The sequence below is a fragment of the Dendropsophus ebraccatus genome, chromosome 10, assembly GCF_027789765.1.
Source record: "Dendropsophus ebraccatus isolate aDenEbr1 chromosome 10, aDenEbr1.pat, whole genome shotgun sequence".
Classification (NCBI taxonomy): Eukaryota; Metazoa; Chordata; class Amphibia; order Anura; family Hylidae; genus Dendropsophus; species Dendropsophus ebraccatus.
The window spans coordinates 74927000-74954710 of NC_091463.1; the positions used below are offsets into that span (position 1 = coordinate 74927000).

General features: G+C 43.6%; 1 protein-coding gene across 2 annotated transcripts; it reads left to right on the forward strand.

Moving 5' to 3' along the window:
• The first annotated feature begins 7024 nt into the window (after positions 1-7024).
• Positions 7025-10974, forward strand: B9D2 (B9 domain containing 2). Of its 2 annotated transcripts, none has more exons than XM_069986736.1 (4): positions 7025-7135; positions 8610-8699; positions 8836-8961; positions 10299-10974. In XM_069986736.1, exons 2-4 carry the CDS (start codon positions 8612-8614, stop codon positions 10610-10612), a joined length of 528 nt encoding a protein of 175 aa, XP_069842837.1. In that variant the 5' UTR covers positions 7025-7135; positions 8610-8611; the 3' UTR covers positions 10613-10974. The 2 variants fall into 2 exon arrangements, with proteins under 2 accessions (XP_069842837.1, XP_069842836.1); XM_069986735.1 differs by having other exon boundaries at positions 7025-7131; positions 8612-8699.
• Positions 10975-27711: the final 16737 nt, after the last annotated feature.

A 27711-nucleotide genomic window follows, 5' to 3' on the forward strand; every position in this document is an offset into this window, starting at 1 on the left:
CATTACATAGAAATCCATAGAAACAATAAAGTCCCATAGACTTCTATATAGAGAGCGCCCCCTGCTGGACACTCCATAGGAATTACACCTTTCGTTGTGACGTCACTGGATCTGAGAGAATTCTAACACTTCCTGATCTACTAAATTAAGGGAAATAGCCCTATATGTGCATTTCCCATAATTAATGTACATTAGAAATTTGTATAACTTTTCATAAGTAACAACATATCAAAAATTAATTTTGGCCGGACTTCTCCTTTAATATTCTGGCTTATTTTTTCAATAAGATCTTGCTAATACAGCTTTTTCTGTGGCCCAAATACATTGAGCAGATGCCCTAAAACGGCAATTCTTCCTCTTGTCTCTCATGGACATACTTCATATGTCTTTTTTGGGCTATGTTCACACTACGTAAGTCTCCGGACGTAGCGCGTTCCGTGAATAAGCGGACGGAGACTTATGTAGTTTGCGTACAATGGAAAGTATACGATGTACGGCGGCACAGTTCACACTACGTAGGAACTTACTCGAGGATCGTACGCGGCGCCGTAAAAAATGAAACAGACCATTGTTTGAGGACGAAAATGCCGTAACTTACGCCCGTAGCGTAACATGCGGTCCCATACGGAGTGGTGATTTCTTCATTTTTGCAGCTTTTTGTGCCGATCCAAAAGGTTCTGTGGGGCGTGGGGTAGAACATTTTGTGCCGACCCAAAAGGTTCTTCATGCCAGCAGCCTATGGGACGCCGGGACGTGACCTCTCCGGCAGGAGTGATGATGTGACGTCATCACGCCTGCCGGAGGTCCCGTCCCTGCGGCTCGCAAGATGGAGCCCGAAGAGGAGGAAGAGCTGCTGCCTGCAGCCACACAGCGCGGATTAGGTGAGTAGGATGTTTGTTTTTTTTAGGGGCACCTCTGGGGGCATTATTAGTTCATAGGGGGCACCTCTGGGGGCATTATTAGTTCATAGGAGGCACCTCTGGGGGCATTATTAGCTCATGAGGGCACCTCTGGGGGCATTATTAGTTCATGGGGGCACCTCTGGGGGCATTATTAGTTCATGGGGGCACCTCTGGGGGCATTATTAGCTCATGGGGCACCTCTGGGGGCATTATTAGCTCATGGGGGCACCTCTGGGGGCATTATTAGTTCATGGGGACACCTCTGGGGCATTATTAGTTCATAGGGGGCACCTCTGGGGGCATTATTAGTTCATAGGGGGCACCTCTGGGGGCATTATTAGTTCATAGGGGGCACCTCTGGGGGCATTATTAGTTCATAGGGGGCACCTCTGGGGGCATTATTAGTTCATAGGGGGCACCTTTGGGGGCATTTGTTCATGGGGGCACCTCTGGGGGCATTATTAGCTCATGGGGGCACATCAGGGGATCCTACATACAGGGGGCACAGCAGGGGATCCTACATACACGGGGCATCCCACATTCATACTCGCTTTACTGCACATAAGACCAAACAGCGCAGTTACTTTTGGAGCCGACAGGAGGGAGAAAGGAAAGGAAGCTGCTAGAAATGTGCGGAGCCTAAATTGTCTTGCAGGTTCTGAAAAGATGAAACGTATCTGGAAGAAATCATTATGGAGGTCTGGGCCGGACGGAGAAGGGAAAAGGGAAAGTGACGCCTCAGATCAAAGAAGACGTCACCTGTCAGTCACTGTATGACAGTTTTCCTATTTTGTAGAACATTATTTAGTAGCGGCGCCCCGAGGTAATTTTTTTTTTACAAGGGGTGCCCCGAGGTGGAAAAGGTTGGGAAGCACTGCACTAATCTGTCCCGCTGCGCCCGCTGGCACATGCTGTCATCTGATTGGGCCTCTTACCTAATCAGATGACAACAAGTACCAGCGTTCCCTCCTCCAGACATCTGCGTTGGCGGCCCAAGCTATGTCCTATGGCCATTGAGCTTGTGCTGCAATCCACCTCTCCTCAGCGTTAAGGCCCCTCCCCCAGGTCAGATGACATCACTGTACAGACAGTAAGTAACATCAGAGAGTACAGCAATGTTGTGATCCGGTGGGGGAGGGGCCTCAACCCTGCGGGAGCCACTTACACCACTGAGGAGAGGAGAAGTGGACTGCAGGTGACATCTACATTATCTGTACTCAGAGATATCACTGTGTTATCTGTGGTGTTACATAGGACTGCAGGTGACATCTACATTATCTGTACTCAGAGATATCACTGTGTTATCTGTGGTGTTACATAGGACTGCAGGTGACATCTACATTATCTGTACTCAGAGATATCACTGTGTTATCTGTGGTGTTACATAGGACTGCAGGTGACTACTACATTATCTGTACTCAGATATATCACTGTATTATCTGTGGTGTTACATAGGACTGCAGGTGACATCTACTACATTATCTGTACTCAGAGATATCACTGTATTATTTGTAGTGTTACATAGGACTGCAGGTGACATCTACATTATCTGTACTCAGAGATATCACTGTATCATCTGTAGTGTTACATAGGACTGCAGGTGACAGCTACTACGTTATCTGTACTTAGAGATATCACTGTGTTATCTGTGGTGTTACATAGGACTGCAGGTGACATCTACATTATCTGTACTTAGAGATATCACTGTGTTATCTGTGGTGTTACATAGGACTGCAGGTGACATCTACATTATCTGTACTCAGAGATATCACTGTGTTATCTGTGGTGTTACATAGGACTGCAGGTGACATCTACATTATCTGTACTCAGAGATATCACTGTGTTATCTGTGGTGTTACATAGGACTGCAGGTGACATCTACATTATCTTTACTCAGAGATATCACTGTGTTATCTGTGGTGTTACATAGGACTGCAGGTGACTACTACATTATCTGCACTCAGATATATCACTGTATTATCTGTGGTGTTACATAGGACTGCAGGTGACATCTACTACATTATCTGTACTCAGAGATATCACTGTATTATTTGTAGTGTTACATAGGACTGCAGGTGACATCTACATTATCTGTACTCAGAGATATCACTGTATCATCTGTAGTGTTACATAGGACTGCAGGTGACAGCTACTACGTTATCTGTACTTAGAGATATCACTGTGTTATCTGTGGTGTTACATAGGACTGCAGGTGACATCTACATTATCTGTACTTAGAGATATCACTGTGTTATCTGTGGTGTTACATAGGACTGCAGGTGACATCTACATTATCTGTACTCAGAGATATCACTGTGTTATCTGTGGTGTTACATAGGACTGCAGGTGACATCTACATTATCTGTACTCAGAGATATCACTGTGTTATCTGTGGTGTTACATAGGACTGCAGGTGACATTTACATTATCTGTACTCAGAGATATCACTGTGTTATCTGTGGTGTTACATAGGACTGCAGGTGACTACTACATTATCTGTACTCAGATATATCACTGTATTATCTGTGGTGTTACATAGGACTGCAGGTGACATCTACTACATTATCTGTACTCAGAGATATCACTGTATTATTTGTAGTGTTACATAGGACTGCAGGTGACATCTACATTATCTGTACTCAGAGATATCACTGTATCATCTGTAGTGTTACATAGGACTGCAGGTGACAGCTACTACGTTATCTGTACTTAGAGATATCACTGTGTTATCTGTGGTGTTACATAGGACTGCAGGGGACATCTACTACATTATCTGTACTTAGAGATATCACTGTGTTATCTGTGGTGTTACATAGGACTGCAGGTGACATCTACATTATCTGTACTCAGAGATATCACTGTGTTATCTGTGGTGTTACATAGGACTGCAGGTGACATCTACATTATCTGTACTCAGAGATATCACTGTGTTATCTGTGGTGTTACATAGGACTGCAGGTGACATCTACATTATCTGTACTCAGAGATATCACTGTATTATCTGTGGTGTTACATAGGACTGCAGGTGACTACTACATTATCTGTACTCAGAGATATCACTGTATTATCTGTGGTGTTACATAGGACTGCAGGTGACATCTACTACATGATCTGTACTCAGAGATATCACTGTGTTATCTGTGCTGTTACATAGGACTGCAGGTGACATCTACATTATCTGTACTCAGAGGGATATCACTGTGTTATCTGTGGTGTTACATAGGACTGCAGGTGACTACTACATTATCTGTACTCAGAGATATCACTGTGTTATCTGTGGTGTTACATAGGACTGCAGGTGACTACTACATTATCTGTACTCAGAGATATCACTGTGTTATCTATGGTGTTACATAGGACTGCAGGTGACTACTACATTATCTGTACTCAGAGGGATATCACTGTGTTATCTGTGGTGTTACATAGGACTTCAGGTGATATCAGGTGACTTCTCCTGGTTGCAGAAGTTCAAACTTCATCGTGCCCTGCTGACAGTTTATTATGGGAGTTGTAGTTTTGCAGCATGTGGCTCTTCAGGTTGCAGCACTACAACCCCCATCGTTTCCAACTGGCAGTTCATGATGAGAGTTGTAGTTTTTCAGCTGGAGAGTCAAAGGTTGGAAAACAATGATTAGACAATGACACTGTACAGTCCATTAATTATAGGGGGAAGTAGTGCAGTACATGAGGTGGAGGCAGTGGCAGGGCATTAGAACATGGTGGCACATTAGAGTAATTGGATATAACGATAGATATGACTTTGCCTGATCGGGTAAGATGGGGGGCCCCAAGCTAACATTTTGCACCAGGGCCCATCAGCCTTTAGCTACACCCCTGGGTGTTTTAATGCGGTTCGTTTAAGTTTGGACTAACCCGACCTTTTCATCAAAGTTCACTCATCTCTTCTAAGAAGGTGTGACCATCTTCCTCAGCCACTTAGCAGGTGTCCCCATTGTTTATAGATGGACCAGGATATCTTGTAGGTTATGTTCTCTTCTATAAATCACTCTTGGTCCGGTACCAGCCACATCTCTCAGGTCACTATCAGTCCTCGAAATTTGCCAATGACTACCTAGAGTATTCATGACTTCATGTATTATAGATGCCAGTGTATCTTTTCATGGTTTGTTTCCCCACCCTCTCATCTTGAGGATCTTTATCTTACAACAAGTACAGTGGTAGCTCAGTTTAAGTGTAACTTGAATGGAGAGCATTTTGCAAGAAGAGCTCACAGTTTTTCTAAATTGTAACTTGGTTTATAGGGGTTATCGAGCACTACAAAACATGACCACTTTTACCCCACTCTTTTCTCCAGTTCAGGTGTGGTTTGCAAATAAGCTCCATTTATCTCAATGGAACTGAGTTTCAAACCCCACTCAAACTGGAGACAAGAGAGGGGAAAAGTGGCCATGTTTTTGTAGCACTGGATAACCCCTTTAAAGAGCATTGCTTTGGTTTAAGAGGCCCCTGCACTGGGTGGGAGGGGTCATTTGGGGGGGGGGGGGGGGGGGCATAGCGTGGTCTACAGCCCTGTACTCTGACCATGGAAGTCTCCCTCACCTTCCAAATCATAGCAGTTGCACTTTAGGCTGGGGCTTGCATCAGGGGACAGGACTGTGGAGGTAATCTCTTCATAGCTGTGACCCCTCTCTCCCCGGACAGAGAGTGCTGCATGTATGTGCCCACATCTGTTCTGTTCATTCATTCATGCTCCCTGCAGTCTCTGTCAGCCCTTGTGTTTCCAATCTTCTCCATTGCTGCTATAATCTGCCTGCACTCACACTCAGCTATATACACTGCTGCTTTATTGTGCCTGCACTTACACTCAGCCATTCACACTGCTGTTATAATGTGCCTGCACTCACACTTGGCTATACACACTGCTGTGTAGAAAAGGTTTCTACACGGCTCTGTAATTCTCACTTCTTGATTGGCCCATGCTGAACACACACACCCCCTTCCCCATTGCTGTCATGTGACCACACAGACCTCTGACAGCAGCCCTGCTTCTCTATTCTAGCCTGTTGTACTACACTACTGCATTATGGGGATCTGCAGTTCCATCCTGTATCGTCTGCTGTTGTTTTTTCAGGTTTATGCACTTACTATACATTATACTCCACATGCTGATTGCTATACTGTACAGTAACTTATAATATTATATATTCAGCTGTTTCTGAATGTTTGTTTCCTTTGTTTTACATGTTATTCAGAATAAAAAAATCATTATTTTGGGGGTATGTAACCAATTGTCTGAATTTCAGTGATTTCTTATGGGAAAGTTTGCTTTGGTTTAAGAGTGATTTGGATTACAAGCACGGTCCCGGAATAAATTATACCGTAATCCAAGGCACCACTGTATTGTCAATGACTTTTATTTGCACATCCAAATGCTCTCTTCAGTTGTAGCTATGGAAAGCTACGGGTGCGGAATCAATTTTAACTTTCAATCTGGAATATTTCTTCTTTCAAGCAGTTTCATCTGGCCCTTAAAGGGGTTCCTGGCCTGCAGTATTTTTATGTAATCTGACTCTTAGCGCAGTGAAAATTTATAGGAGACTATACCTCCCATGATCCCCCCCAGAACTGCTGCATGTTGTGCTCTCCTTGTGCTGGCCCACACTGATCTCTAGTTATTGCCAGGAGAAGAGCCAGGAGAGTGCTTCACTCCCTGGCTCAGTGCTCAGTCTATCTCACTAAAGGTGTGGGGATCTGTTGAAAGTGTATGACTCATTTTGCGGAAATCAATATTGTGGTATTGGGTCTCATGTGTAGTTGGGAAGGAATTCCCCAAAAATTATTTTCTAATGATCAGGAGTCAGGGGATCCCATAATGGCCATGTGACTGGTTATGACTGCAACTATGCCAAACCCCTCAGAAAAAGACCTACAAAAGAATCAATAGTGATCTGCTCAGCTCTCATTTAATAATCTTATGGTAACATTAGAAGCCGCTCTCCCAGCTTCCTATCTGTAACATTTGCCAGTTTCAGTGATAAGCAATAGATGAGACTTGCCCTTACTAATCATGGCCGCGCCTAGCTCGGCGTCGTTATGCGCATGCGGCCTCCCAACTGAGGAAAGCGGTGTTTGAATTATAACGTCACTTCCGCTCTCTCGTGCTTAGCGGGCGACTTCCTTTGTTGCCTAGCAACTGCAGAACTCTACCGTACTCTACGCAGCGAAGAGCTTGACGTCTGCTCGCTGTGAACGGGAGTGTGTGGGACACGTAGGTGCCTATTACTGTGACTAAATGGTGATGAGGGTGTGAGGTGGAAGCGGAGGGAGAGAATTGTGGGGTAAGCGGTATAAGCGGGGGGAGGGGCAGGGAGGATTACTCTAGTAAGGAATATAAGCAGAGCCCAGGATCACGTGATGGCTGTGAGATCTGGGGCTCTAAGGCAGTGTTCACATTTGTCTCTTCATCACATTTGCTGTATACATCCTTGTACCAGCAGAAACCTATAGTGACTTAGAATTACATATGGCAATGGCGAATTACAGTATGTGCGCCGAAATACACCGAATGTAGTCACTAGTAGCCGGTCAGTAGCAGACACCGCAACTGTTCTGTGTTTAAGTCACTCCTGTCCGCCTCCGCTCCCAGCCGCCCCGCCCTGCGGCCTGCCTCCTGCTCCCCCGGTCTGTCCGCTCTGCTTCCCGTCTGCCCCAAGGCCATATGCCTGCCGGGATGTGTACCGCTCTGCTTCCCGTCTGCCCCAAGGCCATATGCCTGCCGGGATGTGTACCGCACTGCTCCCCCGTCCACTTCCGCCGCCATGCCTGCCGGGAGTTCTCGCCGCCCCAGCGCCATATGCCTGCTGGGATGTGTACCGCTCTGCTCCCCGTCTGACCCAAGGCCATATGCCTGCCGGGAGGTGTGCCGCTCTGCTCACAGTCCGCCCCGGCGCAATATGCCTGCCAGGAGGTGTGCCGCTCTGTGGCCACACAAAATAATTGACAGCTCTATTTCGTGCGGAGGCGGGGGGCGCGGACTCATAGTCATTTTTTTTTTAAAGATACGCCGAAAACCTACTCTAGTCCTCAGCTGGCGTAGGTTTTCAGACGTGCGGACTGCCTCTACATAAATCTCCGTAGCGCCGTAGATGTGGGGGTATTTTTAAGTCCGGCGCAGAAGACGCCGGACTTAATAAATGTCTCCCTTAGTGTATACATCAAGAACTCTTTCAGGTTCTTGGTCCCTGGAGACTTTTACTGGATTTGAGTTATTGGCATCTTTACATATGGAAACTATTGTGACATCTGGATGCAGAGGGGAGACTTGTGTGACATCTGAATTATGGCAATGGAGTTTTAGGTGTCCGGATGTTATAGTTGACACTTGTCTGATCGGGGTCATTTGATGACACTTGTGGGATACACGTCCCACCGGGCAGACTTGTAGGATCCTGATTTCTCTTTTCGCCCTTGGAGAGCGTCCATCCCCTGCACACAGGTCATGTCATGGGACTTTTGTGATTGATTGAATTGTTGACAACTGCAGAGAATGGTGTAATGGATCAGGGATTGGTCCCTCAAGTGTAGTATAAGGATTTGGTATCCAGAAGGCGTTAATAGGGACATATATGTATTATGTGTAATAAATCCAGAAGGCACTGATCATAGGGGTATGTATGCATTATGTGTAATAAATTAGACTGCTACTATATTTAGAGTGCAGGCTCACATTAATATCTTTCTCTTTAGAGATGGCGGAGGTCCATATCATTGGACAAATCGTCGGTGCCAGCGGCTTCCCACAGCACAGCTTATTCTGTAAATGGGGGGTGCACACAGGTAGGAGTCACTACTAACTTGTATCAATATAATATTTCCTATATTATAAATTACCATATAATAACTGTTGATTTGCCCAGCCTTGATGCAGCATCCATGTGTTTTTTCCTTTGTTTGCCCCATACTTCTCGTGTAGGAGGAGCCTGGAAGTTGCTTTCGGGAACCGTTGAAGGTCAGACACAGGTGGACAACCCTCAAAATGAAGACATGGCTTTCTGGTCACACCCTGTTGACATACATTTTGCTACTAAGGGATTGCAGGGTAAGTTAGTTTATGAATAAAAGACATATCTCTTGTCTATCTAAACTTTCCTAGAAAAGCGGGTCATGTCTCTGATAACAAGCTTTACACTACAGCTCATCCTGAAACCATAAGGGTCCTATTACATGAGCGATTATCTGCTAAGGGTCCATTTACACAGAAAGATTATCTGACAGATTATCTGCCAAAGATTTGAAGCCAAAGCCAGGAATGGATTTTAAAAGAGGAGAAATCTCAGGCTTTTCTTTATGACCTGATCTTCGTCTTTCGTAAAGTTTAAAAATCCTCAGCTGATGAGAGTATGCAGAAAATAATGAAGCTATACTTACCTCTCCACGTTTCTTGGTGTCTTTCTGTCTGTTCCCTGCATTCCCTGCTTACTGCAGCAGTCGTTGGCACTTCTGACAAGTCTCTGAAGTGACAGGCCACTCAACCAATCCACGGTGCTGTCCTGTCTCGGTCAGTGATTGGCTAAGTGGCATGTCACTTCAGAGACACTTCAGAAGTGCCAGCGGCAGGTGCAGGGAAAAGACAATAGATGTTGCTAAATATAATATAATATAATATAATATATATATATATATATATATATATATATATATATATATATATATATATATATGGCTGTGTAATAGGCTCTGTAAGCGAGCACCAATCTAGCAGATCCGCAAATGCTTACACTAAACATCGGGTCGTGTAATACGGCCCTAAAGGCCCTATTCCACGGAACGATTTTCGTTCGTATTCGGCCGCTATGGACGATAATCGTCCTGTGGAATAGAGTGCAACGATCAGCCCACATCGTTCATGTTGGCTGATCGTTGCAGTCGCTTGTTTTTCAACATGTTGAAAAACAAGCGACTGATATAGCAGCGATCTGCTGCCGGCGCTCCATTGAATAGGAGCATCGGCAGCAGACGCTGCTATATCTTATGTGCTGCCCGGACGATCAGCGATCCCCTGGGCAGCCCCCCCGCAGCTCCCCGACGCCCCCTCCCGCTCTCACCCGCTCGCTGCAGCCGCGTTGAATAGCGGCGGCAGCGAGCGGGGAACGAGGAGCAAACGAGCGCTGAGAGCACTCGTTTGCTCCTCTAAACGACCTGTGTAATAGGCCCATAACCTTCCACAATCAGGAAATAATATCAAGGATATCATTATTATAGATCACATAAATCCTGCCATGTAGTGGATCCCAGCTTTTAGGGTGAGGGTTTTATTATCTGAGTCTGTCCTCATAAAGTAGGAGTGGTCTTTTCTGTGTCTCATTTCTCAGCTTGTCCTAATAGACTGCCTCTATATTAAACAATAATTAAAGTATACCCACCTCCTCATTGTAGGTTGGCCTAAGCTACATCTTCAGGTCTGGCATCAAGACTCTTTTGGTCGGAATGAGCTGTATGGATACAGCTTCCTCCACATCCCTTCCACTCCGGGAACACACACATTACTCAGCCCCACTTGGAGACCCCTGGGGACCTGGCAAGAGCAGATTTCCCAGATGTTTGTAGGGGGTGGACCACAGCTGAAATCACCGAACCTCATATATGGAGGGGCTGACCGCTACCGCCTACAGACCACCACCATGGGCCAGGTACACGTGGAACTCACTGTCATACTCAGGAACTTTGATCGATTTGGGGTGGAGTGCTAGTACTATGATACGTCATATAACACTACAGCAGTAACGTCAGAAGGTCAAGGAGCTGTTACGGGAATCTCCATCAGCAGAGACCACTGGTTTTGTGTTTCCACGTGTGATCACCGCCTCACCTCTCTATAAACATAGCGTCACAAGCTGTGACGTGTTGCTTGCATATAAGCACTTTTTTTCTATGAACTACACAGTCTGGGTATACTTATCCTATAGACCCTTACCCTGGCTGAAGAAAAGTTATACCTACAACAGGACGGTCCGTCTTTGTTTTATATATCAAGATTTTATACAGTTTTTTTACATTTTTAATTTTTAAACATCTTTTATGTATATAATAAATTGTATTTGAGTAATAATCAGAGCCTTGTATTTCATGACTATCTGAACAGTATCTTGTATATTTATTTTTCTTTACCATTTAAAAGGGCTATTTCATGGTGACAACCTCTCCATTTAGGGCAGATTGACACATAGAGGGGGTTCAATTCTGTAAGCCAGAAATGCATTATATTATATAGATTTGACAGCACACAAAAGCTTTTTCAGGACATACAGCAACTGCTAAGTACTAAAAGACTTGAGATTTTTTAATATTAGTAAATTACAAATCACTGCCACTTTCTTACAGAATCTGAAATAATTTTTTTGTTGTGTGAACTACGTCTTTAAAGGAGAAGTCCAGGCAAATAAAAAATAATCAGAATGGGCAGGGTGGTGGGGGAACATAACAATCTATCTGCTATGTCTTAACTCTGACGGATTCCCCGCTTAGCCAGTCAGTGACTGGGGCGGGACATAACTACAGTCACTGATTGGCTTAGCGGTCTATCTCTTACCCTTTCATTGTTATGTACTAAGAATTAGCGAGAAGCTGACATCTGGCGGAGTCCGGGACCCCTGTGATGCGGTGCTACAAGGGCAGCGGGATCGGTAAGTATAGGTTCTTTGTTATGTTTCCCCCACCCCCTGCCCACATTGCAATTATTAATTTGGCTGGACTTGTCCTACAGTTAACAAAACATCTAAAATGGTGTTACCTTGACTATGGCCCTATATTTTGCATAGGATGAAAAAGTTTCTGGTGTATAGCCCCCCTTCCCCCATTAGAAAGTATGGGGGTATACTTTTTTTTGGCTTCAGTAATAGTATAGACTAATGGTGTCAAGCTCCTGGCCCTCCAGCTGTTGCAAAACCACAATCTCCATCATGTTTTTACAGCTTGAGCTTTGGCTGTCCAGGCATGATGGAAATTGTAGTTTTGCAACAGCTGGAGGGCCAGAAGCTTGACACTTGTGGTGTAGACTATGCTAGTAAAACGGTTTACAGTATGGAGTGTATTGGAGCCCACACACACTCTGGATACTGTCTCGCCTTTATACTTTAGCTTGCCTTCTATTCTTTGCTGTTGATCCCATGATGCCTCAGTACTGCATCACCTGAGCAGCTAGAGTAAATACCATCTCTGTCTGCAAGGTGATAGTGTAATAAACCTCCCATGTACATTATCCTAAATAAGCTAGGAGACCATTGTCATATAGTCAGGGAGACAGTTTTGTTTGGCGAGGGTCCTAGGAGCTAAAACCTAAGACAAACAAGCAGCAGCGCTCACCTATACAACGTGCCTGTTCATTACTGATCGTCCCTGCCTGGTTCTGTTTGAGGACTTGTGCGAGTGGTTTACAAATTCATATAAAGCCCATAGACATTTTATATCTATCCCCGACAATCAGACGAGAACGGGAAACAATGCTCAGCATTGCTTCTTTGTAGGAACAATTGTAAAGCCCCTTCTTGTGTTGTGACCAGCAGGTGGCAGCATATACACAATAACCATATTTATTAATCCTAAGATTAAACGTTTTTTTTTTAAATTCATTGTTTGCTTTTTTTTTTCATTGTGAATAGTACTCTCTGTCAGTCTGGGATGTAATCATGTAGGTTGTTCAGAATATTTTACAGAAAGTACTGTATGTGCCTGAAGCAGTGTGCTGTATAACTATAATAGGAAAAGATTTGTATGTGTTCAATGAACGGAGGAATTGCTAACACTCTGGCAGAGTATGAGACCACAGGTATCCTTATTGTAACTAAAATACGTTAACTAAAAGTTCGCAGATCGCTTCGTGTAAACAGTCTTTCAAAGATTGTGTGAGATGGGTTTAAGCGATCTTAAAGGATCGCAATAACGATTTTTCTAACTATTTATTCATCTAAACGCTGATCGTTATAAAAACCAAATCGTTAAACGATTGATTGGGCAAATTATCACTTTGTGTAAACGGACTATTAGGTATCCTTATTTAAGTGAGCATTATGCATTATATGGCTGGGTTCAGACTACGTATATTTCAGTCAGTATTGTGGTCCTCATATTGCAACCAAAACCAGGAGTGGATTAAAAACACAGAAAGGATCTGATCACACAATGTTGAAATTGAGTGGATGGCCGCCATTTAATGGCAAATATTTGCTGTTATTTTAAAACAACGGCTGTTATATTGAAATAATGGCCGTTATTTACTGTTATATGGCGGCCATCCACTCAATTTCAACATTGTGTGAACAGATCCTTTCTGTGTTTTTAATCCACTCCTGGTTTTGGTTGCAATATGAGGCCCACAATACTGACTGAAATATACGTTGTGTGAACCCAGCCTATAGGTGTAGGTATCTACCTTCTGTAAAATACTGCAGTTCCTCAGTTAATCCTCTTGGAAAGGTATGAATGAGTTGATAACTGGTTGTTGCATTTACCCTTACACACACTTTGACCCCGTCAGCTTAGATTACACCGTGTAAAGAAGGTAGGGTTGCGCTATGTTAATAATGAGTATAGCAACATCTACGGTAGTTGTCAGTCCAGGAAGAATAACAAAGGATCGGTATATCATGGACTTCTAAGGAAAGGGATGTCACAATGCGGAGCTCTCAGGATAGGAGATCTGGAATTATGTTATGGGGAATGCAGGTATTTACTAAAGCAGACCTGTCAGGAGAGCAGATGCGGCGGCTTCTAAAGGAGTAGTCCCATAGATGCATTGTACAGTTTAGGCTTTATATCTATTAAGCTGCAATGATCACCGTGCAGCACAGTTTGTCCTGTCAGTGGGTGGTCCAATTCCATGTGCCATATGTGTGGGCAATAATATAGACTTCTCCCTAGCTCTGGAGGACTGCAGGCATCTGTGCAAGACATGATTGTCCCATTTAGATATGAGCGAGCACACTCCGAGCATGCAACATTCGATTACAGGTAGCTGAAGAAGTTGGATGCAGCCCTAGCCTAACCTATGGTTGTGTCCATGTTTTCCAGGCATCCAACTTCTTCAGCCAACGGTAATCAAATGCTGCACGCTCAGGTTCGCTCATCTGTATTCCCATTCATGGTATGGCAGATCTCAGACCATTGCAGGACAGCAGTCAGGTAACATTTTTTGAGCAGGGTAGGGTATAAAACTGTTTGGATTAATCAGATCTCTTAAGGTATACTTTTAGTTTCAAAATATTTTTATAAACCTGAACAGTTTTGTTAGATTTACCCCTTATATTGGTGACATGGTGACTTTCATGCTTTCACTCCGGTCACTGAGCCTCTGAGAGCCCCCTCTATGGCGCCCAACTATTTCTTATTTTCTCCATCTCAGGAGGCAGGAGTAAACCTCAGCTGTTTGCCAGTAGTCTTACATACTTGTACTCCCTTTTTCTCACTTCTCTAACCATTCCAAGCACTTACTCCTCTCTGTTGTGCCATGACAAAGTGCCAGAGGACGTATACTGAACTGAACAGGCTGGCACTGTACTCTGGGCTCATGATGTACACAGTACACTACTATAGATAGCATGTGTTTTCAAGGTTCTTTGTGAGCAGAAAGGAAGAAAACAACAGCAATAGCAAGATAACAGCAGGGACAGGGTTACACTAAGCACCCCCTGGGGGTAAGGGTCATTTTTAGTAAATGAAGTATCAGGAATCACATTGACTATCACATGGAAGGTAGTTGTTTAAAATGACAGCAATAATTTAAGATGAGAAATAACCTTGATTGCAATGAAACATATTAGGGCGTGTTAAGGTTGGTGTAAGATTCGATTGTGAGACCCCAAGTAAATAAGATGTTATATGGAGAGATACTGAAGCTACTATGGCACAACACTTCTTGCCCAGAGGTACGTATTGTTCCGTATTGTACAAACCTTTTAAAGTATTCAGACTAATTAAACTGAGGAACAAAACAAATATGAATCACATCATTTGGCATGTTGGCACGCTTGCTACTAGGGGCAGGTACAGCGACCTCAGGGAGAAAGGTGACTCATATTTCTAGATTATCTGTGCCACACATACCATATGAAGGTGTGTAACCGATGTATAACACGTAGTATTCAGAGCATAACATCAGGAGAGGAATAGGCAATATATTATATACCATGCCATTATTTTGAATAATAGTGACCATCATGGGATTGCACGTGTTTGGATGCATCATTTGGGTTACACACAAACAGCACAGAGAACTGTGTGAATCACAACCCTAGCCAGGACCGTAGAGATTACTGTGTGAGTCTGGGCACGCTTGGATGTCTCAATGCCCGCCTGAATGGGCCCAGAAATTCAGGGGGAAATGATGAGGAAAAAAAAGGTAGTGGATGTAAACCAAGAGGAAACAATAGAGTAGATGAAGTTTACTCAATGTGTAATGAAAAGGTATACAGTTTTCCAGTATACTTTCCACATTATTTCCTCTGCTTGCTTTTATCTACAAGAAACTTTCACTGTCTACTTTATTCTCTCTTTTTTGTATTTTTGTACTTTCCAGTTCTAATTTGTGAACCTGGCCTTGTAGTAGAGAAGAATTATTATAATCCAACTTGTGATTATTTCTTTTCAATCAATAACTGGAAAATTGCCCAGGGCCCCAATTTACTAGGACGTTTCCTAAAGATGGGACCTTCAGGAGAAACATACTTTTCCCATTAACTCCTTCACTGACGTAGACCACCAAAGAATGTAAGGGTGGCCATACATTTCTATTAACTTTTGGTTGAACTTTAGCTCAGCTGACAGTTATATCTCCCGACCTCCCTGTACAAGTGAACATTCTGTTTCTGGCTTATTACTCCTAGAACAATAGGGTCAGATGGTGGAAATACAAAAAGCCCTATACTTTTGTCCACAAACATCATCTGTTGGTGGAGAGTCAGGAGTCCCCCATGCACCTTAGTCTAAAGGGGTGAATTACATTGTTCGATTTGCTTTGTTAGCAAGTGCCAATCTGCTAGATCGACGCTTGATTAATGAGCCTATTACACAGCTCGATGCTCGTGCAGCAATGTACGCACACCCTTGCTGGTATTCTGGCATATATAGAAAATAATAAATTTATACTTACCTCTCCAGGTTTCCTCCTGCTTGTTTCCTGCTTACCACAGCCACTGCTGACATCTGTGCAGTGACAGCCCGCTCAGCCAATCACTGGCTGCAGTCCTGTCCTGTCTTGGCCAGTGATTGACTTAGCCACTGTCACGGCACAGAGGAGTTAGGAAGTGTTAGCTGCAGTGAGAGGGTAACAGAAAGGAGGACACCAGGGAGGCATGGAGAGGTAAGTATTATTTTATTATTTTCTATACTCAGCCGCTGACCAAGCACCACTTTTTACATGGAGTGATGCGTGGTTTGTGGGCAATAATTAAAAAATTTGCTGAAGGACAACAATCAGCCAATGATCGTCTCCTTGACTGATTGTTATTACACTAGACGATATCTGCCCGATTGTGCAGGTAATCGCCCCAAGTAATAGAGCTGTTTGCTGTCTGGGAACCTTAGAGCTCCTTCCGCACCCTGTCTGTGGTGGTTTTATGCCATATAAGTTAGGAAATCTCCCGATGTATATGGGAAATGTATCCATAGACCTCAGTCACCCAACAGCGGCCAAGAAAGTGGAATTTTTGGCCTTTTGATGCTTTTCTGTATTATTTCATAGGGCAGGATCCAGTAGAGTAACTATAAATATGTTCTTTTAAACTACATATGACGTGTGCCACACAATGACATCCCTTCTAGCTACATAATGGAGGTCATCTTCGGGTTCCCCTACTATACTCAACAAAAACACAAAAACATTCTAGTCAAACAGGGAATGTAATAGTAACTATCCCCTTTATTTATGGTGCAGGTACATAATGAATATGGTAATAAAGACTGATCTCTGATCAGACCAAAATGAAAGATTAAGTATCAGCCTTGTGGATGAGAAAGGCCAAGCTACACGACCCATCTGATCCATTCATCAGGCCCCTGTGTTGGCCATGGATGCTATAGCAGGCACGTAGCGAATTATCTGATCATTATTTGCATCTTTAATTAGATAGAAAACCCAGCAGGAAATCTATTCAGCATGATGCTCAGTCTCACTGTACGACGCCATTACTGGCTGGTATGTTCTTGCTTGACTGGTTCCTCCATCGGTCATTTTTGGGAATCTCCAGTCAGCTGGATGAATGTGTGCACCAGTAAACAATGGGGAGCCCATTACTGGGCGGTGGGCTGTAGATTCTGGACTCTAATTAGTCTTACAGAAGAGATTCCCAGCAGCTCCCTGTGGAGTCCCACATTCTTCACGTCAGCCCGTCACTACTAATCTCTGTCATTACTCCATGGCTATTGCTTCACTTCAGCAAGCCAGCCAATCCTGTCACCGTCAGAAGCTTCATTGCAAAGGATGTATTGATAATGGGGGTACTAAATATAATTTTACATTGACCCAGTCCAGGACCCGTCACAGGCTGGATGGTGCTCTATTGATGATCCTTATAGATAACCCTATAGTGTTCATATAATTACATTGGCTTCATCATTTCCTTTCTTGTATGTTCAAATATTGGGTATTGTAGGGATCTTCACTTGATTTTTGTGTATTTTTCTGTTTAACCCTTTTGGGTGGATTTTAGGCTGTGATTTTCACAGCGATACTCAGTACTGTTATGGCCTATGGCTCTGCATTCTCACAACGGAGCTTGCCCACTCCCGTTCCTTCGGCCCGCTCTTGTCTGCTGACGGCCCGCTCAGCCAATCACTGCACTGTCCTGCTGCAGTCAGTGATTGGCTGAGCGGACTGTCAGTGTGCTGGGACCCAAAGAAACAGACAGGAGCACACCAGAGGAATGGGAGCGGATCTTACATTCTCCAGCGGATTGAAAATCCACTGTAAGAATGCAGACCCATAAGTCATGACAGTACTGAGTATTGCAGTGAAATCTGTAAGATTAGTGGTCTCTATTTAAAGGGGTAAAAACATTGTTCAGGTCCCCAAATTATACAAATGACTTCTATTTAAAAATCTAAAGTCTTCTAGTACTTATCAGCTGCTGTATGTCCTGCAGAAAGTGGTGTATTCTTTACAGTCTGGCACAGTGCTTTCTGCTGCCACCTCTGTCTGTGTCAGGTAGTTTTCAGAGCAGGAGAGGTTTTCTATGGGAATTTGCTCCTGCTCTCGGCAGTTCCTGACATTGACAGAAGTGGCAGCAGAGAGCACTGTGTCATATTGGAAAGAAAACTCCACTTCCTGCAGGACATACAGCAGCTGAAGACTTGAGATTTTTTTTTAATAGAAGTCATTTACAAATCTGTATAACTTTCTGACACTAGTATCAAAGTACCCTATTAATGTATATGTGGGAAAAGCTTCCGGTAAAGGTGATCTGATACAGATTGCTTCTGGCACTACATGAGGAAGATGCTGAGGCTGGCACTGTATGGGGAAAAAGAGACTGTGCTTGGCACTGTACTGAGAAATACATAGAGGGAGATTTATCAAACATGGTGTAAAGTGAAACTGGCTCAGTTGGCCCTAGCAACCAATCAGATTCCACTTGTCATTACTCAGACTCTTTGGAAAATGGAAGGTGGAATCTGATTGGTTGCTAGGGGCAACTGAGCCAGTTTCACTTTACACCATGTTTGATAAATCTCCACCATAGTGTCTGGCAATGTATAGAGGTGGCATGCGGGCTGGCATCATAAGAGGGGGGGGGGGGGTCATTGACTGGGACTATCAGGGCTTACTATGAATGGGACTGTAACTGTCTTTGTCATATGACTTCAAAATGAGGTTCTGCAGAAGCTGAGGTCTTCACCCCTACTATAATGGATGTCACCTGCGGCCTTGTGCTATATGTGGCAATAGAGCTACTCGGTGACATCCCGGTGACACTATAGCAGTGAACTGTAATCTGTGGCTGTCAGGGCATGCTGAGAGTTGTAGTTACACAGTTCTATAATACAATTCATGTGTCCTTAGTATTACTATAGAAAGCTGTGTGATCAGAGTCAGTGCACGAATACTTCAGTGCAGCATGTGGGTAATAGTGTTGATCAGGAACCGGTGAGTCCCGTCTGGCTGGGAAAGGAAGTGTCTGGATCTCTCCTCTAGAGCAGGACAAACATTTCCGTCTGTCTGAGCTACAACCTGTTATTATGTTGCTGGTGCAGTTAATCATATTCATACTGACCGCTTGTCAGACATGGGGTCTGCCCTTCCATTGCCAGGTTAGTCAGGATGGATTACTGATATGGGAGAACATTCACTTATGTGGTCAGGGTGACCACTTCACATGATATGTGTCACTTGTTGCTACTGCTGATGGTTCTCTCTTTTTTTTGGCCCACAGAGTCACCAAACAAATATGGACATTACAGTGTATTGTAAACTAATGTGTCCTGTAAACTAGTGTGTACAGTATTCTGTGACCTCATCACATCTTCCACTTGAGGATAACTCATTTTCCCTAACAAAACAAAAATAAGAGGAACTGAAGGGTGACACATACAGAAGCAGAATGTCATTGTGTCCCTCCCACTGTGGGGTATCTCGATACTGGCAGACGGGAGGGGAACCATGACATAAGAAGGATCACCCACAGTCAGGTTTGGACTAACCTACAAGAGTTCCAAAGGATACATAGGTGGGCCTACAGAATATTTTTTTTCCTACTGGACATATTGAATCATATTGAACCTGATGACACTGAGCATTGTTCTCATGAAAGATGGAACTGTGGTTGGGAAGACCTGAAGATACACTTTAGGTGCAGATGGCCAGCTAACCAGTCCTTACAGCGCTTACCATTAAAGGATTGTGGTATGATGACAAACGTTGCTAGGGCATGCCAATAAAAGCGTCCTAAATAGAGATGAGCGAACCGGGTTTGGGTTCGAGTCCATCGGAACCCAAACTTTCGGCATTTGATAAGTGGGGGCTACTGAACTTGGATAAAGCTCTAAGGTTTTCTGGAAAACATGGATGCAGCCAATGACTATAGCCATGTTTTCCACATAGCCTTAGGGCTTTATCCAACTTCAGCAGCCACCGCTAATCAAATGCCGAAAGTTCGGGTTCGGATGGTCTCGAGCATGCTCCAGGTTCGCTCATCTCTAGTCCTAAACCATGACACCATGACCACAGGCCTGCTGAAGCCTAATAGTGCAACACTGGGTATGACTCTATAGCAGTGCTTCTCAATTCCAGTCCTCAGGCCTCACCAACAGGTCATGTTTTGAGGGTTTCCTTAGTATTTCACAGGTGATATAATTGTACTCAGTGCATCAGGTATTAGCATAGGTGTCCTTTGTATGGGATAGCCTCAAAACATGACCTGTTGGTGAGGCCTGGGGACTGGAATTGAGAAGCACTGCTCTATAGTGTTTATGCCAGATGTAGACCTGGCCATCCATATGGTTAATGGGAACCAATGACGCTATATACACTGTTACAGCTCTAAATACCTCCCTATATGCCCTTCCCCCCATCACTGTTTCCGGACATATAAGTAAACACTGTAAGCGTTACTTATATAACACGGAAAACTACTTTGTAAAACTCACCCATCTAGCTATGTTGGCAGTCGGGAGCTCCTAAGTAGTCATGACTGCCAGGAAATCTTGCTGGCAATCACACCTCCCAGGTGTGATTGCCTATATTGGCATATAGGAGCCAGCAGCGTCACAAAGGGCCCATCCCTGAGCACCAATGCTGCCAGGGAGGCATGATTGCCGGTAAGATTTCAAACCAGCTGTGGCTACTTAGGAACTATGAACTGCGTACAGTATATCGCTAGATGGGTGAATTTTACAAAGTAGTTTTTCGGGACATATAACACTCACAGAGTTTACTTACACTGTATGTCCGGAAACAGTGCTGGGGGCATATTGGGACATATTTAGAGCTGTAACAGCATTTTTAGCATGATTGAATCCCCTTTAAGAAGGTAACTGGGCTTATTACTGTAGCAACCTTCTGCCATGTGTCCAAGATCAATTGACATCTTTCCTTGGTCAATGTGAAGCTTTATTTTCAATGGTGTTGGGTTGTCAGGGGTACTTTTCTTAGTCTTTGGCTATTAAACCCCACTTGAGAGGTACAAAAATTATTGTGGAAATTTGTCTTAGTTGTCAGTGCCATACTGCTGGGTCAGTTAGTTCACTATGGTATGTTGTTGCTGATATACCAAACAAGCCATCTGACACTTGGATCAACCACACATAGCCTTCACTATATGATCTTCCACCAAATGTCTGCCCAGGTTTCATCTATTCTTGGTACACTCTTGATACTATAGTTTGAGAACAGCCAACAAGTGTGGCTGTTTCAGAAATCCTGGCACCACATCTCTAGGCCTCAACAATCTGCCCATGGCAAATGACGGAGAAGTCACTATGTTTACCCATGAGTGGCAAGTGTTGCAGAACAGAGGACAACACATTATTTGAGATTACTGTGACATGACCACCATGTGGTATTGCCTTATTTGTTATGGGGGGGGGGGGGAAATATATATATATATAATTTTTATTTATCATAACCTGTCCCCTCTAAAAATAAATACAACCAAGCTTAATATAGAATACCTAATGAGCAGGAGATGCTGTCATCCAGGTAACATTATGATCATACTGGTACAAAGCTTGTAGTTTATTGGAACTCTCTCTTGTCTGAAACTGGACATTAAAGGGGTTATCCACCTAAGAATTAAAAAATGAAATGCTCCCAAACCTACCTGGTCTTACTCACCAAGTCCCCCTGAGTATTTTGAGCCATCTCCTGTCTTTCTAGCTGCCATTCTTGAGTGACAAGTTTTTCTAAAAGCTGATATATATCCAAGATGGCGCCATCCAGCAAACTACATTTCCCATCATGCATCTCCCTGATTGGTCTGTTTGCGTACTTGCACCCTTAGCTTTCTTTCCTGCTCACTGCTGTCATTACTACTGCACAGTAACCACAGGACTGTTTTCCCACTGATTTTGCATCACATCAGCCCAATATGTATTCCATACTAGCTATGTGCTATCTCCATCCATAACACTTCAATATACAGAGCTGTTAAACAAAGACAGGTACATATGCCTGCATTCACTTATAGCAAGCAGAAATAGAACTATAACTTTTCATATTGCAGAAACCTAGGCTCAGGGACACATGTAAGTCTATGGAAGCAGCTCTATCACCTTCACTACTAGTGAAGAGGTGCTGGGTTACCAAGTCAATAGACCGCTAACCTGGCCCCTTAAGAGGAGAACACTTGTCCTGTGTCTACAAAGAGAGGAGGAAAGAGGGATCAGTGCATTGTCAGAGTGGACACAGAGAAGTTGATTTTAGATGTCCAGAGCTGGTAAGCATGAGAAAAAAACAGGGAAAGGGTGCGAGATTGGTTAGGGGGATCATTTAGAATATTGTTTTTGTTACAGGGTAACCCCTTGAATGGTGAGGAGAAGGTTTTATGGACCGCTGATTCCTTTTCTGAGAGTGCAGTGTATATTGTACTGAGACTTTTTGAATCCTGTCTATAACTTTCACTAAATATGATGCTGGAACGAATATCAACATCTGGAAATTGTCTTCGATTGAAGATGTCATCAATGGAAAATATTTCATTAGAGTGAAATTGCTCTACATCAAGAACCCAAGTAATCACTGTAAATATCAAGACACTTATCGAGTACTCATCATACCAAATCTGCTGGCCTTCCCAGAACATTGGATTCTGCACCTCTCAGCTTTGACTTTAACGTCACTTGGCTTGTAAAAAGATCGAAACGTCGAATCTAGATTTATTATGTCCAAATGCTAAACGTATCTGAGTGGTATTGAGTCAGTAGGTATACTTATTACTATAGTCTACTGTGGTCAGACCCCCCTCCAGCCCCAATGGTAGAGAGGTGAGTTAGGGGGTTGGGGGGCATGGAGATGGATTGTTGTGTACAAAATAAGTTTTTCATAGTTACCGAAAAACAGATGTGTCTCACATACCTCTTCAGCCTCTTGTAAAGAATTAGGTTAGGTTCTACTTGCTAAAACATGCTGCCCGAACAAGCCTCTTCACATTGTAATAACTTACAGTAAATATTTACCGCTCATAATTGTTACTCTCCCTAATGTCTTACAAGTGCATCACACTTCATTACTCAGCACGTCTAACCAATAATTACTTTCACTGGCCAATACACCTGATCTCTGGAGCTGACAAGGATACAATTATTCCTTTATTACAGAAAAGATTAGGTAAATATGTCAGGCCACATTCGTATTGCTTAGGACTCTAGGCCCCAGAACACAGCATCAATGTAATAAAGCCTACAAAAAAATCATCTAGTACCTTTCCGGTCTTCAGTTCCATCAGGAGTAGAGTTGAGGAAACTTCAAGCATGCTCAAGTTCATCCGCTATTCAAATGGAGAATTTGAATAATAGTGGCTACTAAAGTTGGATGCAGCCCTAGGGAGACCGGAGGGAGGGAGACGAACCTGAACATTGCTCAACTCTGATCAGGACACTTCACTTCTTCTTTCACTGATCCGGTCACCTCTATAGATGGGCAGGTTTCTGACAGACCAATAAACCAGGGTGCGAAGTCTGAGGGTCCTTTTAGACATTCCAATATTCTGCCATCTGCAGCCGCAAATCCCAATCAGGGGGATCGGCACTCGTTTTCACTGCCTTTAGACGGCACAACTCATTGACGATCCTTGTATCGTTCACGTGGCCATTTAAATTAATTGCTCTCAGCCGCACATCTCCTGAATATACACGGGGATGTACAGCTGGTAAACAATGACTTAACAAAAGATGTGATCACCCAAGGATTGGTTGTTTTCCCACTCCTCGGCTGATTACTGATCACTGAGGACTTTGCTGCAGTCCAAATGAATAGAGATGATCGATCACCGGAAAAAGTTAGGTTCTATCGCACTCGAACCTTGTCGAATCTTCCGCATTTGATTCCTGATGCCTTCCCATTCCGTGGGGAAGGAGGAGACAGGCTGGGTCCCGCCTGGAATTCTGCGATACAGCCTATTACCTAGGCTGAATCCTGGAATTCCAGGCAGTACCCGGGCTGTCTCCTCCTTCCCCACGGACCAGGAAGGCATCGGGAATCAAATGCGGAAGGTTCGGCAAGGTTCGAGTTCTATAGAACCTAAGATTTTCCGCCTTTCGATCATCTCTACAAATGAATGGTCTTGTATTGACATCCTCCAAAGACGCCAGTCCCTTAGGCAACCTGACATAGACAGTTAGGAGGATTGTGGGCTAAACCTATAGAGATGTTGGCGAGTGTTGGAGAGGTAGATGGAGAAGTAGAAAAATTAGGTTGTGCAGTCACTCCATGTAACAAGTACTGGGACCCCAACCACTAAGCAGTGACTAACAGACTAGCAGAAGAAAACGGTTCGGTTCTTGGAAAAGAAATATGGAGCTTATTCACAAACACTATTCTTTTTATAACACGACCTATAGATGTAGAAACTTTACCATGATCACCAAGCTTTAAATTGACATTTAACAAGATAAAGGGGTTTTCCGGAAAAGAATAAAACTGTTTGTTTTTTCCCCACATGAACCAGTCACAGCTTGGCCTTTATATCTTATATCTTAAAACTAAACCTCAGATGTGATTGGTTGCTGTAGACGTTTTAGCCACCTTTATAGATCTGTCCTATAGTTTACGGTTAATCCCTGAACTTTTTTGACCACGAATGATAAAACCAATAATTAAAAATCTTTACATCAACATATAATGCTCTCTCCAACTTTCATCTTTGCTATAGCTGCGCCCTTCTCCTCCCCTCAACTCATTACTCTCCTTATCAACTCATGATTCTGGAATTTCCACTAACAGGTGTTTTGGCAGATTCCTAGTGCCGGCCGTCATCTGCAACCTGAGAGCCAAGTATATAATCTGTCATAAATGATATCATCATAATAATAATCTGTGGAGTTGCTACTTTGTCAGACCCTGAGCATGTTTATATCCCTTGGCTGCAAAACATTAGTAACATAGTATTTTCAAATCAATAATCAATCATGAGATAACCAACCACATGTGTATGGTCACCTCTCTATTCTGTCTAATTCTGGATGCAGGACCCCATTGGGTGGGTCTGGAGTCCTGTGTATTTGCCATATATGTCTCTTTAAAGGACGAGTCAGGCAAAAATGTTTTCCCAGCAATTAAAACACATTACAAAGTTATAAACCCTAGTGATGTGTCTTAATTGCTAGTCTGGCCCCCTTCCCTATGCCCCTCGGCCCCTCCTGCCAGGAAGCATTGAAACATACTTAAGTGACCACTGTCGACCACGGAACCCTCGGCCGCCACCACCTTGTGTCAATGATATCATCTGCAGTATTACCAGAACACTGACAGCTTGCTCAGCTCCAATTGGCTGAGCAAGCTGTAAGCCATGTGAGCCCCTGAACGGAGGGGACGGAGATTCAAAAGGCTGAACCAGGAAGCGGCGAAGAGCAGAAGATGGTGATCTGTACATGGCGGGGTCCCGGGCCGCACGAATTTCAGGCAGCCATCACTCCGGCCGCCATCACTTACTCCTATGCAGTTCCCACACACGGTGTCTTCTATAACTCTTGAACACAGTATACCATGTTGACAAAGGTCATAAATGACTGAAACATCCAGTGAAATGGTACACCAAAACTTATGTTAAATCCTCGCTACCTGTGTTAGAAACCGTAAAAAATCTTTTAAGTGCATAAAATAAAAATATAAAAATTGATGGCAATTGGTGTGCAGTTGATATTCCTGTATTCTTCATAATAGCTTCAACTAACACCCCCTACTTTGAGTGCGCAGACATAGTATCAACTAGAATTTCAGGCGGCGACAGTCTCTTCAGTGAAGGTAAGTATAAAACTGAGCTTAGGGGGCTTCCCCCCCGTCGGAGTTGTCCTTTAATTCCTAAGGCCAGAAGAGAACGAAGACCTTAAGTGGAGTCATGGAAAAAAGTTTGATATAATTGATCATTTGACTAAAAATCACATTTGTTATACTATGCATCTTCAACATCCATGTTTTTTTCTCCATTACCTTCAGAAGTCTTCCCACCTACACATGGATCTCCAAGCAATGAATCACTACTATCACCTCTCAGAGTCTTCTTTCATTCTTTCCTCCTTAACCTCCAACCTTCCCGCTCTGGCCCTGTTGTCTCCCAACATACCAGGCAACTGTCATCTCCTCTGGTTGAGGAGGCTTCAGCCAAACTATGCTGCCCACGCTTCATCCACCACAACCTTGACACACCCATCATAAAAGATTGCTCTAAAAAAAACACACCTGTTCCTCTGGATTTAAATGGAAAAAACACAAAATTTCTTCAACTTGAAATCTGACTCACTAACCTAACTAAACCTGTTCTCTGTGACCATCACCAGGCATCACCAACCCGTAATAAAGTCGTCCCTAGAGGTCTATCCCTTGCCCCGGACTGGCACTTCTCCCTCGACATACATTATGAGTTGCTTGACAGTCAGGGTTATAGACAGCTTAGTTTGCAATTTACAGGTTGTGCTGAGCTAATAAAGTTGCCTGTTGCTTAAGTATCCCTGTCTGTACAGGTCAGGCATGGCCAGGCGCCAGGTGTTTCCAATAACTAGGGCCTCAGGGCTCAGAAAACTATTTTCATGTGACACTGGTTGTTGGAAGACACATGGTGGCCATACGTGCCAACGTGACTGATCTCAGTGGGGGGAGACTCCTTTGTTTCAGATGAATTAACCTGGCTGAATTAATTAATTTCATAGGACTTCTAACATGAAATCCAGGAACTTTATACTGACGGTTACAGGAAATTCGGTGTGCAGGTCTTAATTGAACTTGTTAGCCGATACATGGTGAGTACTTTGAAAGCCTCATGAACATCAACATTTCTTCATGTTTCCCGGGACCATTGCAAAGTCTACAATTTCTGTCCAAATCACCATACGAGCCCAAAGTAGTATGTTCGTGTATAAAATAAACTGTCCATTTAATAGGCGCCTTAGTCCTTAACTACAGTGCAGAACTACTTTAGTGCCTAGGACATATGGATAAAAGGTTTCAGGATGATAACTGTAAAGCCTGGGGTGGTCTCATCATTCATGCGTTACAACAGTGCCCAAGGGCCCAGAGCCATAAAGTGGACCACACTTCCTGAGTCAGATACGTTAACGTTTAAGGTTACAGTCTGTAGAAAAAGAAGAGCTCGGGACACATGAGGTATGTGCTGCTCTGTACTAGGCGCAGTTCACATATGCATTGGAGGCCCCAAATGCTTCACATTCTGTTAGATTTGATGGAAGGAACAGACCAGCATGCAAAACTATTTTCCCAGTCAAAATGACAAGCACCTCGATGGAATCCGACAGATCCCATTATAGGTCAGTGAAGTCCATCAGGTGTCATTTGTTTTTATGTTCCTATGACAGAGCAGGATAATGGAATCCATGATGCATATGTAACCTCAGTGTTAACCAAGTCCAAATATATTGTGACTATGTTGATTGGTAAAGGGCTCTTGAGCTCTTTTGCTGGGGGGGGGGGGGGGGCACATCACCATCACTGTTGAGTCTATTCTGACATAAGAACATTACATCATAGACCAGAGTACTGACTCCAGGTCTCTCCCAGATATAGAGAAAAAAATTCAACTATATGAAATCAGGGGTCTTTATCATTCTGATTTACCAACATACAGATCCCTGGCGCAACAATTGTGTCAGGAAGATATGTAATCTAAGGGGAAAGAAGGTACCAGGCTCCACTAAT

Coding starts and splice junctions, on each gene's coding strand:
- B9D2 (XM_069986736.1), top strand. CDS start 8,612: ATGGCGGAGGTCCATATCATTGGACAAATCGTCGGTGCCAGCGGCTTC. Junction 8,700..8,835: donor TAAATGGGGGGTGCACACAG/GTAGGAGTCACT, acceptor CTTCTCGTGTAG/GAGGAGCCTGGAAGTTGCTT. Junction 8,962..10,298: donor TGCTACTAAGGGATTGCAGG/GTAAGTTAGTTT, acceptor TCCTCATTGTAG/GTTGGCCTAAGCTACATCTT.